The following is a 14,200-nucleotide window of genomic DNA, read 5'->3' on the forward strand; positions in this document are numbered from 1 at the left end:
CACATACACAAAGACATGTTCACACACACACACACACACACACACACACTCTCTCCTTTAGACATAAGCTCAGTGAGTATGGTCATATACTGTACTGGCACAGTACAGTATGAGCTGTAACCCTAACCCTAACACTCTACCCTTAGCATCCATAGTAATATAAAACATCTAGCTAAATGAGATGTAATAACACATAACAACCCCTGAATAAGAGATCAGATCAGGAGAGGAAATTGGAAACAGATCTGTGGTTCTCCAGGGGAGATTTTATTTTCAATAATGCTACAAATCATGAACACACATTAAATGTCTTAAGAACAGGAACATAAACACATAGCATGCACCAGGGCACAATAGTACATTAAAAGGTTATTTTGAAAAATAAGACAATATTGTTCCTCCACACGAAAGGTGCACAGTATTTGGCATAAAGCACACAAGACAATTCATACTGGAGATTACTAAAGCAACTAGGACACTATTGTATGCAGGTTTGATCTCAATGCATGAGTCTTCTTCAGCAGAAGCTACACGTACAGGAGTGATGAGTATGAAAGGAACAGTATGTCACTATGCTTGAAAAATAGATGTCCTACAAAAGTATACTTCTTTAGCCATTCCCTTTTCCCTCATACAGTATATCCATATAAAGGTATTACAGTAATATTTAACCCTGCTTTTATATTCAGTTGAATTTGTGCCATAGAAAGTTTCATTAAGAATAACAGTGTTACTACTAAAAGGTATGCTAAAACTTCTTCAGAGACATACAAAACAGAGTTCAAGGGCAACAAGCAATACTGATGTCGTCACTCGTTGTCCTATTTACACCATAGAGTAGTAGTGCATATCTGTATTTTATCCTTTGTAATGTAAACAACGTAATAGTTTAATATGCATTGATTTCACACAATTATAATTTCTGGCATTGATTTTGTTTCATTGGGGATAAATACTATTGAAAGGTTAGTTCATTGATAATGTTACCCAACTCCTTGGCCACTGATGTCCCTTTAATAGTGTTGCCACATTAGTAAACAACTCTCTATACCCATGCATTGGCTTTTCTGAAAGCATAGATGTTTGTTTGAAAAGCATCTTCTGTCTAGTCTACTTAAGAAGTACAGCAAGCCATTACCAAACCAAGGAGTTCCAATGAGACATCTAAAATATGTTTCCTAATATATGTACTCTATGTAATTTGATACTGCAGAATCATATCTAGCTACTTCATGCACAGCAATATACAGAAAAACATAAATGCAGCCAGTGTTTTAAATCAAGCCATGCGGCCCTAGATTTAGAAATATACACAATCTTACCACCAATATATTAGAACTATATAAATCTGATGACATAGCAATATCAGTAAAATATTAAAAATACAATCTTGAACAACCCAGCGTATCTCTTTAAATTGCAGTAAGAGATCCGGCTAATATGACCAACATAGTGTTCTTTAACAGTTGAGCATTATCATAATGGTGTGTTAGAACTATTAAAGGTAATTTCAGGGTCACGGACCGAATTTTGTATTTGATATTTTGAATGTAAAAAAATGTATCAGGCTGTTAGAACAAACCAGATCAAATGTGGCCTAAGGATATAAACATCAGAACAGTATCCTTGTTACAGTATGTTGCAAAAATACAGAAGGTACAGTACCAATATAACTTGACATAAGAGTTATAAAAGCAAGATGCACACGAAAGGGAAGTTTAGACACATAGGAAACAAATTCAACATCTGACAGTAGAACTAAAACAATCGTATCATTCATATTATCTAATTATCTAAGACAGGAAGAGAAAATACTTATTTAGAAGATTATCCTAATGCATGGTTTAGATTTTTAAAAACAGTTGAAGGCAAACTATGTATTATGTGTAAACTATTATGAAATAAGGACCATAAACAGCACATTAGAGTAAGAACCATACAGCAGACTTCATCGACCAAAGGGAAAGGAGAAAGTTGATTTTGAAGATGGAATTATCAATCTTGGTCTAAAGAAACAAACTACCAGTACATCTACTTCACCAGTGTACGCCAATAAACATTAAACCTAGAAAAGAGTGTTAAATCAAGAACGCTTTTCTTCAACTAAATATGGGAAAAGAAAGGCTATATCCATAGCAAAGTGCAATGTTAACAATTTGTCAAAGTTTTTTTTCCCTCTTTTGTTTGTATTGGCATCATGTTGTTCATAATGCTTATAAGGCCCTATCATAACAATAGTGAGGTGTCTAAATTAATAACATAGACATGTCTCTTGTTGGTTCATTTTAATGTTTGGCAGTAGCTCGCTATCTATTAGGAATGTACCAGCTGGTGATGTCTTTGTAAAAATAGTAATGTAAACAGTTTTCCAGTTCTCACATGTCACAGAAAGAGAGGAACTCAAAACATCTCACACACACAAATAAAAAACATTAGTTGAGTGGGAAAATATGAAATCCTATCTGTTTGTGCTTTCATGGAGTTTTTTTTTTCTTTTTTTGAAAATTATTATCCTAGTAGTTGGTTGAATGTTTTGTTCTATCGTTTCCATCCACCTCACACTGGCTTGGGTTGAGGGGGTTTGGTGACTTTCTTCTCATATGATCCAGCGTGTTTGTATCCTGAGACATATCCAGATGTGTCCACCATCTCCACACGCCCTGCTTTACCCTTCCCACGGCCACTCTGGTCAAAGCGCTGCTTATGAGACCCTGTGAACTTGGTGGTGTCCGTGAGACGGGACACTGTCGGAGAAGCCACTGCTCTCTATGGGGATGAAAACAGGAATACATTTGAGGTTCATCTACCGCCAATCACTTGTTTTATGAAGTATGAGAGGATATATACATTGAATTGGTTTCTAGCACATTATTTACGATCTATTGTCAGGCAAAGGAGAGGCGTCTTGACTCTCCTCAAATCACGAGTCTGTTCTCGGACTGACTTGATTTAAACTGAACATGAAAATAATGAAAATACCAAAGTTATAGTTTGTAAATTTTTTAGTCCATTTTGGGGGTAGCATTTATGTACAGTATATGACTACTACAGATTCTACATAGACTGTTTTCAACAGGAAAAGTAGTTTTTTCGCTATAGTTACTCTTTAATAGGTCTCATGATTGTGCTGCACTGGACATACCGTGACTCCTTTAATGATAGGTGATTTCCCCTCAATCATCTTGAAGACCTCCCCCTCTGCCTCCTCTCCAGTTTTCTCTTTGAATCGCTTCCTGGCCAGCTCTCCAAGTGCTGCCTTGAACTCGTCAAATGTAATGGTACGAACGCTTTTCTTCCTGAAAAGTAAAAGTAACCAAAACCTCTTAGGATATAAAAACAGATGTCACAGTAGTGTATGTGAAACTCTGACAGAGAATGTCTCTGTTAACATTGACCTGTGTCTCCATGTAACATAATAAACATGATTTGGCACACACTTGTAGTTTGTTAATGAGTCTCATTTGATGACCCCCATCATAGTTTGAGAGTTTGAAAGGAGAACTGACCGCATTGTATACAAAGCAATGTGTGACACTATTAACATGTCAGATTTTAGGTGAAATGGTATACAGAATGACAACACTCACTGTCTTGAGTCACTTCACTAGCTTAGAGGACACTTTAGTCACTGGTGAGATTTAAAACCTTGCCTATTCTCTAGTGGCACAAGCTATAACCTCTAGGTAACTTTGTAAATTATTTAGAGAAAAACATCATCACAATTTCCCACACTACATATACCAGTTCCTAAACTGCACAGAATGCCTGATGATGTATTTGTGTGTATGAGGCACTTCCTGACTATAGTTTATAATTTTCTTCTGGTTCATATTCAGCTCTCTACTGACAATCCTTAACAGTCTAAGGTGTTTCACCCCTCAAAGACACATAAGGTTGTTTAATCCGACTGTGAAGCATTTCATGTCCATGTTCAAAAGTGCATAGTAACACAAACACAAACAACCATTGCTGTGGTGACAAATCACCTAAACAACAGTCTGTAAAGGCTACAGTCTCCCATGGTAACCTGCTGTCATAGCAACAAGCTACAGTAAACAGGGCTGTTTGGGTTTATTATTAATTTGACTCCTTCAGTGACCGGTTTTGTTTGGGCGATCCTTCAGTGTTGAACACTTGAGAGCTCCATTCCTCTGTGCCTGTTCCATGCTGTCTAATGTCAGATGGGAAATTGGACTTCCAGCTGGCGCATTCTGTCTGAAGAGGACGGCTCTGTCTCTTCTGGAAATCGACCCCTCTAAATTACCCTTTCAGGAGCGTGCGAAGGGATCAGTGATATAAAATAAACATATCAGTGGTGGGAGTGGTTCTGACAAATCAGAAAAAAAGACTATGGTTAGCCAACTGGTAGGCTTTCGATTTCAAGATTAAGGTGTATCCATATCTCTCCTTAACCCCTACTAATATACTTTCTTATGTTTCCACTGTCATTCTATCTGTTAAACTAGAGCTTAGAGAAATCCTGTTCAGTGAGAGAGGCGGAGAGTCACTGGCACGGAATGCCATCAGGATAGAGGTTGCCAGTAATTAATTAGTCTATGGCTGAGTTGAACCTAATCCATGGTTTATGCTATGGTATGTTTTGGCTCCTAGCAATACAGCTACACAGAGACACAGCGGTACAGTAGACATTTCCACCCTGAATAAATGAGGATTTATTGAGCCATATTACCATCAGACAGTGCTCATAAAGCTGTTTAATTCTTTATGTGCTAGTGAGGAGCTCCAGCTCTGATTAAAAGAAAGGCTAGATCTGCGTCTCTGGCACGGCAGGCAGCCCTCCCCAGCTCACGCCTGGAGTCAGAAACAGATTCAAACACATCCCCCTCCCCCACCAGCTTTCACTCCTTATCCTCAGCCTGGCTCTAAAATATACACACACCACACACTTTGTTAGGATTCTACTGTACTGCTCTACTGAACACAACACATATTCACATCCCAAATAGGAGTCAAGATCACTACATAGTGACTGACACTGCAAACAGCACAGGGCACAGGGAAACCGTTTGAAGAGATGGAAAATCCACTGAATCAAAGTGAGCTCCTAAATGGTCCACATTTCTCCCTTCTCTCTCCTGCAGCAGAGTGCAGTGGATGGTGGTGCTCACTCCCTCTGCTCCAACCGTACTGTTCTGACGCTGTCTAGTAGAATCATCTTCATTCTCAGGGCTCAGCCAGCATGAAACTAATCACTTCAGAGGGTGCTTCGTGCACGAGCAAAGAGCCCCCAAAATGACCATGTGCAAAAAATACACAAGAACAAAAATCACAAATGCCCTGTCCTTTCTCATCACACTGACAGCATCGTTTAGCTTCATGCTTTGTAGAAAAAAGGGACCTTCACCTGCACGTAGAGGAGTAATAAGGACTTGCCTTTCAAGTATGACTGTATAGCCTACCATAACAGTGACATCCAGCACAAAAACATACTGTACAATAGCACAGTGGGTGCATCCTTCCAAAGAGGTTCACTGTGCTGGATTCTTATTGAGGTCAGTGCGTACTATTAAAATGCACCTAACCCCTGCAGTAGGCGATGACTACATCAGGCCTCAGGAGACATAGGATGAGCCATCCTGACCCCTTGCTCTGTCTGTGTTTTGTTACTTAGGGACAACAACCCCCACAGGATGAGGGAATATACTGTAAGGTCTTACGGCACTGACAATGTGGAATAGCTTTTTCCTACTGGTATTTACATACAAACATAGTATCCATGGTGGATATTCATGAATATGATAGTAGATAGAGTATAGTATCTTGTGCATACAACAACAGAGTCACTTCTGTGGCATCTTATTATTTTGCGGTACTGTTCCAATGCTGTTTACTGTACCTAGTAGTTACTAGGTCATGTGATGACAATGGGTACTTTCTGGTTCCTACTTCAAATAATTAAACAGACTTGCTACCAAATGGTACCTAGGGGTGATTGTTATAATGAATCCAAAAGAAACATACAAGTAATTCATTGGTTACTACTGTGTAATAATTTCTAGCAAATACAGACTGTTTTCTGTAACACAAAGTAAAGCGCAACTGAAGATTCATATCTTATTGGCTATAAACAACGATAAATTGATCATGGCTATTCAATTAACATGTCAGCATATCATAACAGAATCAAAGTAAACCCAGCATGCAACAAGCTACTATCTGTATCTGCTCCATCTCTACCAGCTCCCTTTTTATAGTGAGGGAACTACTGATCCAGTGGAGTGCAGTTCATCTTTATTAAGTGAGATAAAAATGAGTAGACAGAGGTGTTCCTTTCCTCTCCCCATTAACAACATCGTAACTACTTACTTGACTTTGGTGAAGACGATGTCCACATCTGTGAGGGTGATGGTTTTGCCGTCGATGACGCCGCAGTCCTTACACAGTTTGGACCAGTTCTTGCCGTGCATCTCCTTGCCTGTGGCCCGTGTGTCAGCATGAATGGCGAAGCGCCGAAAAGACTCCTCCAGGGCTGTCACCTCCACAGGTGTGGCTGCCCCCGCCCCTCCCTCGCTGGTCCCGTTGGACTCAGAGGAGAGCCTCTTGGCCATTCGGTCTTTGGACTGTTCGCTGGGAGGCCGCAGGGGAGACGAGACAGGGATGGGGTGCTTGGCTGTCTGGACTTTAAACTCTGCCATGTTTTCTCTGAGAAGGGAGAAACAGCATTAGCCGAGGAACCAGGATGGTTAGGGGTTTCCTGTTTACGCACAGTACAGTATGTGAAACATTATATTGACATAAGAGATAAGTATGTCAGTTTTGAATAGGACTGATGTCATGGGAAACAGCAGTTGAAGACAAAGAGGCTCCTACACTGTGTCATGATGCACAAAGAACCTAATACTCCTAAAAGGAAAACAGTTCTGTGTCAAGTGAGAAAAGCAACTGAAGAAACCCATTCAAAGTCAGCTGCACAGTTTGGCAAGGGAGAGGGAGATACAGTTATCTAAATATGCAGTAATAATCAAGACTGACCACAGAGTGGATAAAAAACAACAGCAGTGAGAGTGACACAGCGCCCACTGTTCTCTGAGAAGGACTGTTAGCATAGGTGGAGTGGAATAGCACATAATAAGAGCTTTGGAACACAGAGGGGAATTTCCATCTTGACTTCTCCACAATGCTGTGATCCTGCTACAACAACAGCTGTAGGGAATAAATTGGGTCCTCTTATTATCCTGTGAAAAAGCACTGTCTCTCGCCCCAGGGTCTGGACACAGCTTGTTACTTTAGCTCTGGCTTTCTCGCTGTAAGTTAGCTCAGTGTTAGAGGCAAGCTTAGCTAGGTTTCCGTGGTGTTTTGCTGTGCAGAAGCTGACTGTGAATGGGCAGATGTCGTAAGTGTTCTGGCACAAAGGTAGGCGTTATTAATAGACCTCAGAGGAATTCAAGAGCAGAGCACCGAGGTGCCAGGACAGCAGACGGACTGTCAGGCTGACACACACACACACACACACACACACACACACACACACACACACACACACACACACACACACACACACACACACACACACACACACACACACACACACTACCTACTGCTGTATTCCTTTGAGCACCTCACCATTGTGTTTGACTTGCTTAAGGTTGAGGTTGCAGTAATGTTTTGTTTATAGAGTGGCAAACACATTTCTAAAACATTGCACATTGTTTATAAAAAAAACAGCCTATCAACACATCAACAAGCATCTAACGAGATACATGACTACTTACTTGGGGTCCGCCATGCTGGAGCAGGAACTTGTTTCCCCCTCTACACTGTTTGGAGTAGCTGTTTTTTTCCGTCTCTTTTTGCTGTGGAAATGATGAAATGAACATTGTCAGTGTCATGTTCAGTCTGTCCTTCTCTCTCTCTTCCTTTCTCCCTCTCTCTCTTTGTCTGTACACTCTTTGTCTGTACACTCACCGGCCACTTTATTAGGTACACCTTGCTAGTACCGGGTTGGACCCCCTTTTGCCTTCAGAACTGCCTTAATTCTTTGTGGCATAGATTCAACAAGGTGCTGGAAACATTCCTCAGAGATTTTGGTCCATATTGACATGATAGCATCATTGCTGCTGATTTGTCGGCTGCACATCCATGATGCGAGTTTCCCGTTCCACCACATCCCAAAGGTGCTCTATTGGATTGAGATCTGGTGACTGTGGAGGCCATTGGAGTACAGTGAACTCATTGTTCAAGAAACCAGTTTGAGATGATGTGAGCTTTGTGACATGGTGCTGGAAGTAGCCATCAGAAGATGGGTACACTGTAGTCATAAAGGGATGGACATGGTCAGCAACAATACTCAGCGAGGCTGTGGTGTTTAAATGATGCTCAATTGGTACTAAGGGGCCCAAAGTGTGCCAAGAAAATATCCCCCACACCATTAGATATTTGCATTAACGAGCAGTTGAACAGGTGTACCTAATGAAGTGGCCGGTGAGTGTATGTGTGAGTTTTACAGAGAAAATGAAAGTGGAAAAAGTAACAGCCCATTGTTCTTCAAAGTCTGTAAGCAAAGTGCAAAGTACCAATGCCCTCACTGTCACCTTGTGAGACCTAATAAATCATGCTACTTAAAATGTAATGTCTTGATATGAATGACTCACGGAGAGATAACATGTGTCGCGTTATCTGTTTGGCTCAAAGCACTGAACAATATCTGATACTAAAGTGTAACACACTTCAGATTAAAACATTGATACACACTGTATTCTTTAGTGCCAACAATATTTATATCTCAAGAACAGAACAAGTACTTCAACATGCTGAGGAGGGAATATCAACAGACACAACTTCATTCCACACTACAGCTGTGTTACCTCACTTCTATAATTTCTTCAATTCAACTGATAAAATCTGACTGCCTTTTTAAGTCTGGGTTAGGTCCTTCTCCTGTTAAGGGTTTGTTTTCCAACAATGATTCCCTCTCCCTCTCCAGATGCTTTCAGTCAGTCTGATGACCAGGATTCCTCTTTAAACACATCATCATTGTCATGTGTATATGCACACACAGCAAGACCCGCGGCTGTACACCTCTTAGTAACTGGCTATGGCACTTCTGCTATTCTATTCTACCAAATGAGAGACATGCAAACATTTTACAAAAAGTACGTATGCAAATGTAACAAGGCTCATTGAATTATCTATGGTAGAATTAGAGAAGATTTTAAAAGTGTTAAAAACAGAGTTTTGCTTGGTCATAAGTCCTAATGACAAGTTATTCAACAAAGCTTTGTCGATAAAGATATTTCCGCTGATTTACACTGTACCACAGCAAAAAATAATGACTCATAAGTGCTCACCTTCCAGCCGTTCCCATAGTGAACTACACCACTCAGCAGCAGCCTCAAAGGAGCTGTGTTGCCATGGTAAAGTACACCCCAACACAAGCTTGTCAGTTGTGTTTACTCCCAAGAGCAGTTCTGCTAGCTACTGTACAGGCCCAAAATAAGGACAGGTTTTATCCCATAAGATAAAATAAACCTCCTCTCGAACTTACAACATTTCAACTGTCTCATTTTTACATGCTATAGTCAACAGTTGTTGCTTACATTCACTGCATCCCCATCCCCCCCCCCCAGTCAGTACTACATGGGTGGCACCAGGCACCCTAGTCACAGTTACAATCAACCAAAACGTAAACTCTATAAATACTGTTGATATTTAAAAGGGTCCAAAAATTGACCCTGACTAAGGGCATTATACTTTGCCTGTCAATTCGTACAAATAAAACAAGCGATTATGAATCTCTATCAATCATGGCATTCAAAGCTGCGGACACTGGGAACCCATTGTGCACTGTGCCCGTGTCAGCTCTGTGTGACCCTGACCCATGCCCCTCTCTTCACACATACACACATGGTGACATCGCAGAGTGCCACTATTGCAGCTGAAGGGCTGGGTGGCATAGGTCATCTAGGACTCTGCCAACATGGAGGAGATGCAGGGTTGCTCAGTTCAGTGTTTCTTGGCTCCACTATTGTGTTGTTTCCCTGTTCTAACCCCCCCATGATTCAACGTATGAAAGGCTTGATTGGTTGTTGATTAGCTGAATCAAGTAGGTTGGAGTGGGGGAATCAATATAAAGGTGCAGTGTTTTGGGTGCCCAGGACTGAGGTTGAGATACACTGGTTTAGTTAACTCAAGTAGCTCATCTACTTGATAAACATGCTGTAGTCAAAGTACTGTAGTCAAATTCCTGCTATGCCTAAAGAACTTGAATTCAATCTGGACCCACAAATCATGGAATAATGCCTAATCATTGTATTAGTGTAAGCTAAAATGACATGAGTTTGGCAGCTTTTCTGTACCACATATGGATAGGAATCTCGATGATCAAGTAGTTGTACAGTAGTTATTACTGTACAACAGCTAACCGACCTTAGGAGATCAATGTGAAAGGTTAACACAACTTGCTCCAGCTTGTATCCAGCCACACCAGTTTTGGAAAGAATTCCCTTGAATTCACTATCATTTATTTGAAACGGTCTGCATGTACAGACAAACATAGCTTCCCTCGGTATGCACATTGGGTTTTGGAAATGCTGTCTTTATTTACTGCAACACCCTTATCCCTGCTATAGGGCTCTTTGTGCCATCCATTGTATTCTAATGAGAGCAGTAAAATGAATGTGGAACAAAGGGATCTTTTCACCCTCTCATTTTCAAGTCAGAAGTCTCAAGTGGCCCAGTCCTCTATACAGCTACCCTCCTCAAAGACTCATCATGTTCAAGATGGTTAATAAAAGAGGAATGAGAAAGAGTTAATTCAGTCCGGACACCCCTCATGTTAACAATTAAGACTAGATGGTGTGGGAAACATAAGCAGAGAAAGTATTTTGGTACTGAGTGGGTGTTTTCCTTGCATTGTGTCCACGGCTGTGTATACAGAATCAGTTAATATGATTCTTTCTTTCCATAAAGTATATTTTCTTAGATCAAGTGTAACTGGATTAAATAGAATCATTTGTATCTATCCTTTATTTGACAGGGCTATACATAATATAATGTAATATAATGTAATAAATGTCATAAATGTCATAAACCCTGTCATAAATTACAGTTGGTATGGTCAGGATTTTAGCTGATTATTTCTATTACAGATCTAAAAGGTATTAGCCAGACACAGTCACTGGAGCGCTCTCTATGGCCTGTTTGTTGCCCTATATTTGTCAACTACAAAGAGAAAGCCATTTGGTTGAGTCCCGATCTCAAGAGACAAATATATGACTGGATGACAGCATGCTTACATATACTCGCCTTCTGGCGATGCATTGCACAGATGAGTGCTTTAACTATAAATTGGCCCATTTTGAACTCCATCTATTTAAAGGAACAAAATACGCCAAAGCTGCCTAGAACATTCTATCTATTCTCAAGTGAAGAGAGTGGTCAGCAGTAGACAAAAAACAGACAACAGAAATACTGACCAAAGTGAATGCTGTTGGTGACTGGTGATAAACAGAAATGCTGTGAAAATGATGAGAACATCATCCAATCTGAAGCTGTGAAGTCTGAGAGGTGTGTGTTAACCACTCCCTCGTCGTGCCATCATGGTGACTGGGCATGCAGTGATCCCATCTGCTCTCTATCTAGATCAGTGTCCCAGCCAAGCAGCTGCTTTGGAATGCGGCCCTGTCAGCAAATCATAACAACGAGGGTGCCACTATACCACCATGACCCCCAGTCTGCCAGCTAACCACAATGCCAGGTCTACCATTGAATATACCACTAACATATTGAGTCCTAAGTCTGGTAGTAAAATATTAACTCTCAATCAATACCCCTGTCCTCCATTGTAGTGCCATTGTATCACTAACCACTGACCTGAGTCTGCCAGACAACAACTATTCCCTGTCTACCCACTACCAAACCCCTCAACCACGTCCAGTCTGCCATTGTGCCATTCTCCCAGCATTAAGAGGCCCCGGACCACCCCCACCCCCACCCCACCCTCCCAGTCAGTAACCCCAGAGTGTATTACATCACCACTGGTCCACAGGGCAGAAGTCACTGCTGTCTCTCTCTCTCTGCGGCTTGAGAGTTTAAGCACTCCTCTCCACCCCCCTCCCCACTCCCCACCCCGATGCTTTATCAGAGATCATTGTGCTACAGGAACAATATTCGACACTAGATTTGCTCATGCTTATTGTTGATGGTAACAATATACCATATAAAGGTATAAGGCAGTGTAATGAAAGTGAGAGGATCCTTATGCAAGCCCATTATTCATCCCAATGGATAAATGACCCCTATGACAGCACTGTCCCTGTCTGTAGCCTCTCAGATGGAGAAAGGTCTGTTCATCCAAGAGCACTAAGTAGAGAGTGTTGTGACAGAATCCTATTTGAACTCAAGCCCAGATTGTTCCTGTTGTATATCACCTGATCTCTATGAGTAATGTAGAATAAAGTGTAATACCTTTGACTCAAAATGAAATTATGGAAACTGCAACTACAGTGTCCATTTCAATTGATTTGAGCTTACATTTCAAGACATGAAATGTTGACAGTGAAGTGTGGCTAAAGAGATACAGTGTCTACAGAGTCATCAAATTGATACCAACAATGATCTAGTCGATAAAAGTACTAAGCAAACTCCACTCCTTTCAGACTATGCAAATTCATTGTTGCTTTGTACAGAAACGTAACCTTTAATTACAAACCCTGCCCTGAATATTAACTCATGACACACACCATAGACTAATTTACACATTGAGGTTAAGTGTTTATGACAGGAGCCAGTGGCTCTCGGACCAGTGCACTGCAACCTAGAGCGAGGAAATCTGGGGCAAACTCAGTGAATGACTGCATCCTCTCCTCATGCGCACCTAATACAGCATATGGGGAAAACAACACTGCACTGACATGCTTTGAAAAAAACATAGTGCCTTTAATTTTGTTGAATTTCATATACTGTGTTTTTAGTAATGTCTACATATACGATCCTGTTTGAGATATTGACTAGAAGATGATTTGCAAATATCATGCCACTTTAAGTGTCGGCCAATAAGACTCACTCATATCAACAGGCATGACAATGTCAACAACATTACAGAAAATGATAATGACTGACTGATTCTTTCATGAAAAATATACCTGTTCTTTTATAGTACATGAAAGATAACTTTTAGAGAAGGATGCAGTTATGGCAGCTATGACAGTTTCATGCATGCTACATCCTCTTAAAGAATACCGTGGCGTGTGTGGGAATTCTATCCACTAAGGATACATTGTACTATTGTATTAAAAGCTATACATTATGTAACTACAGCTTGATAGAGAGGCTGCAGCCAGACTTTACCCTGAAAATGATAGAAAACTAACCTACACACAATAGTCCTGTTTTACATGACAATAGAGTTGGAGAAACCTAGAGCATGTTTCCTGTGTGAGATGTTACATAAACATAAACAAAAGCAAAAGCGAGTTGCAAGCCCACAGTGTATACAAGTCCACGTGATCATTGTTGTTGTCCATCATACGTCGTCTACAGCCAGTCAATGGAAAATAACCCAATTTCTGAAAGCTAAATTCGTCGATTAGAATGTTTTACAGCATTGTAATTAATATGACGTAATTGTTCATTATAGGACCAGGATATTCAACGGTTATTGCATAATACCACAGCTTAACAAGTTCTTTCAAATGACGTAAAAACGAAACCATATCTGACAACCAAGCGACTTCCTGCAAATAATGCACAATATAATCGCTTCATCTGCAATTACATAGCATAACAAAAGCAAATTGAAATGTGCATCCTTTTTTAAATTCCCTTTCATCAAACGTGCGACAACCATAATAGGACTGTCACTGAACGTACATAAAAACAAATACACTTTGAAGATCAACCCTTGTTTTATCATAAATGCATATGCTAGAGATATAAAAAAGATAACATACATTCACCTGGTATCGCCAACCTCTACCTTCTGCTCGCTTTTGTCTGTCAATTCCACAAAATCATAATTGCGCGTCGACGACCGTTGGAGTGTTGGAGGTTGAGCGTTGGCAACACTGTTCTCCCGCTGCACGAGCTCGAATCTGCTGGAGAGTTGAAACCCTGAGAGATGCCACGAGAAATCTAGCCCGCTGATTGGCTGCAGTCAGTTTTATCACTTGAACAGCAACGGTATTCTCCTGGTATGAAGATGGTGAATAAAGGATCATATTTGTTTTTGTTTTATCCTGAC

At 40.6% G+C, this 14,200-nt stretch overlaps 1 protein-coding gene across 1 annotated transcript; it reads right to left on the minus strand.

The window, feature by feature from the left end:
* Window positions 1–246: 246 nt before the first annotated feature.
* Window positions 247–14,040, minus strand: tppp (tubulin polymerization promoting protein). The gene is made up of 5 exons (XM_083678493.1): window positions 13,911–14,040; window positions 7,734–7,814; window positions 6,328–6,663; window positions 3,143–3,296; window positions 247–2,766 (listed from the first exon to the last, which is right to left on the minus strand). The coding sequence occupies exons 2-5, from the start codon at window positions 7,745–7,747 to the stop codon at window positions 2,557–2,559; spliced, it is 714 nt and encodes a 237-aa protein (XP_083534619.1). The 5' UTR covers window positions 7,748–7,814; window positions 13,911–14,040; the 3' UTR covers window positions 247–2,556.
* Window positions 14,041–14,200: the final 160 nt, after the last annotated feature.

This window comes from Argentina silus, assembly GCF_951799395.1.
Source record: "Argentina silus genome assembly, chromosome: 10".
Classification (NCBI taxonomy): Eukaryota; Metazoa; Chordata; class Actinopteri; order Argentiniformes; family Argentinidae; genus Argentina; species Argentina silus.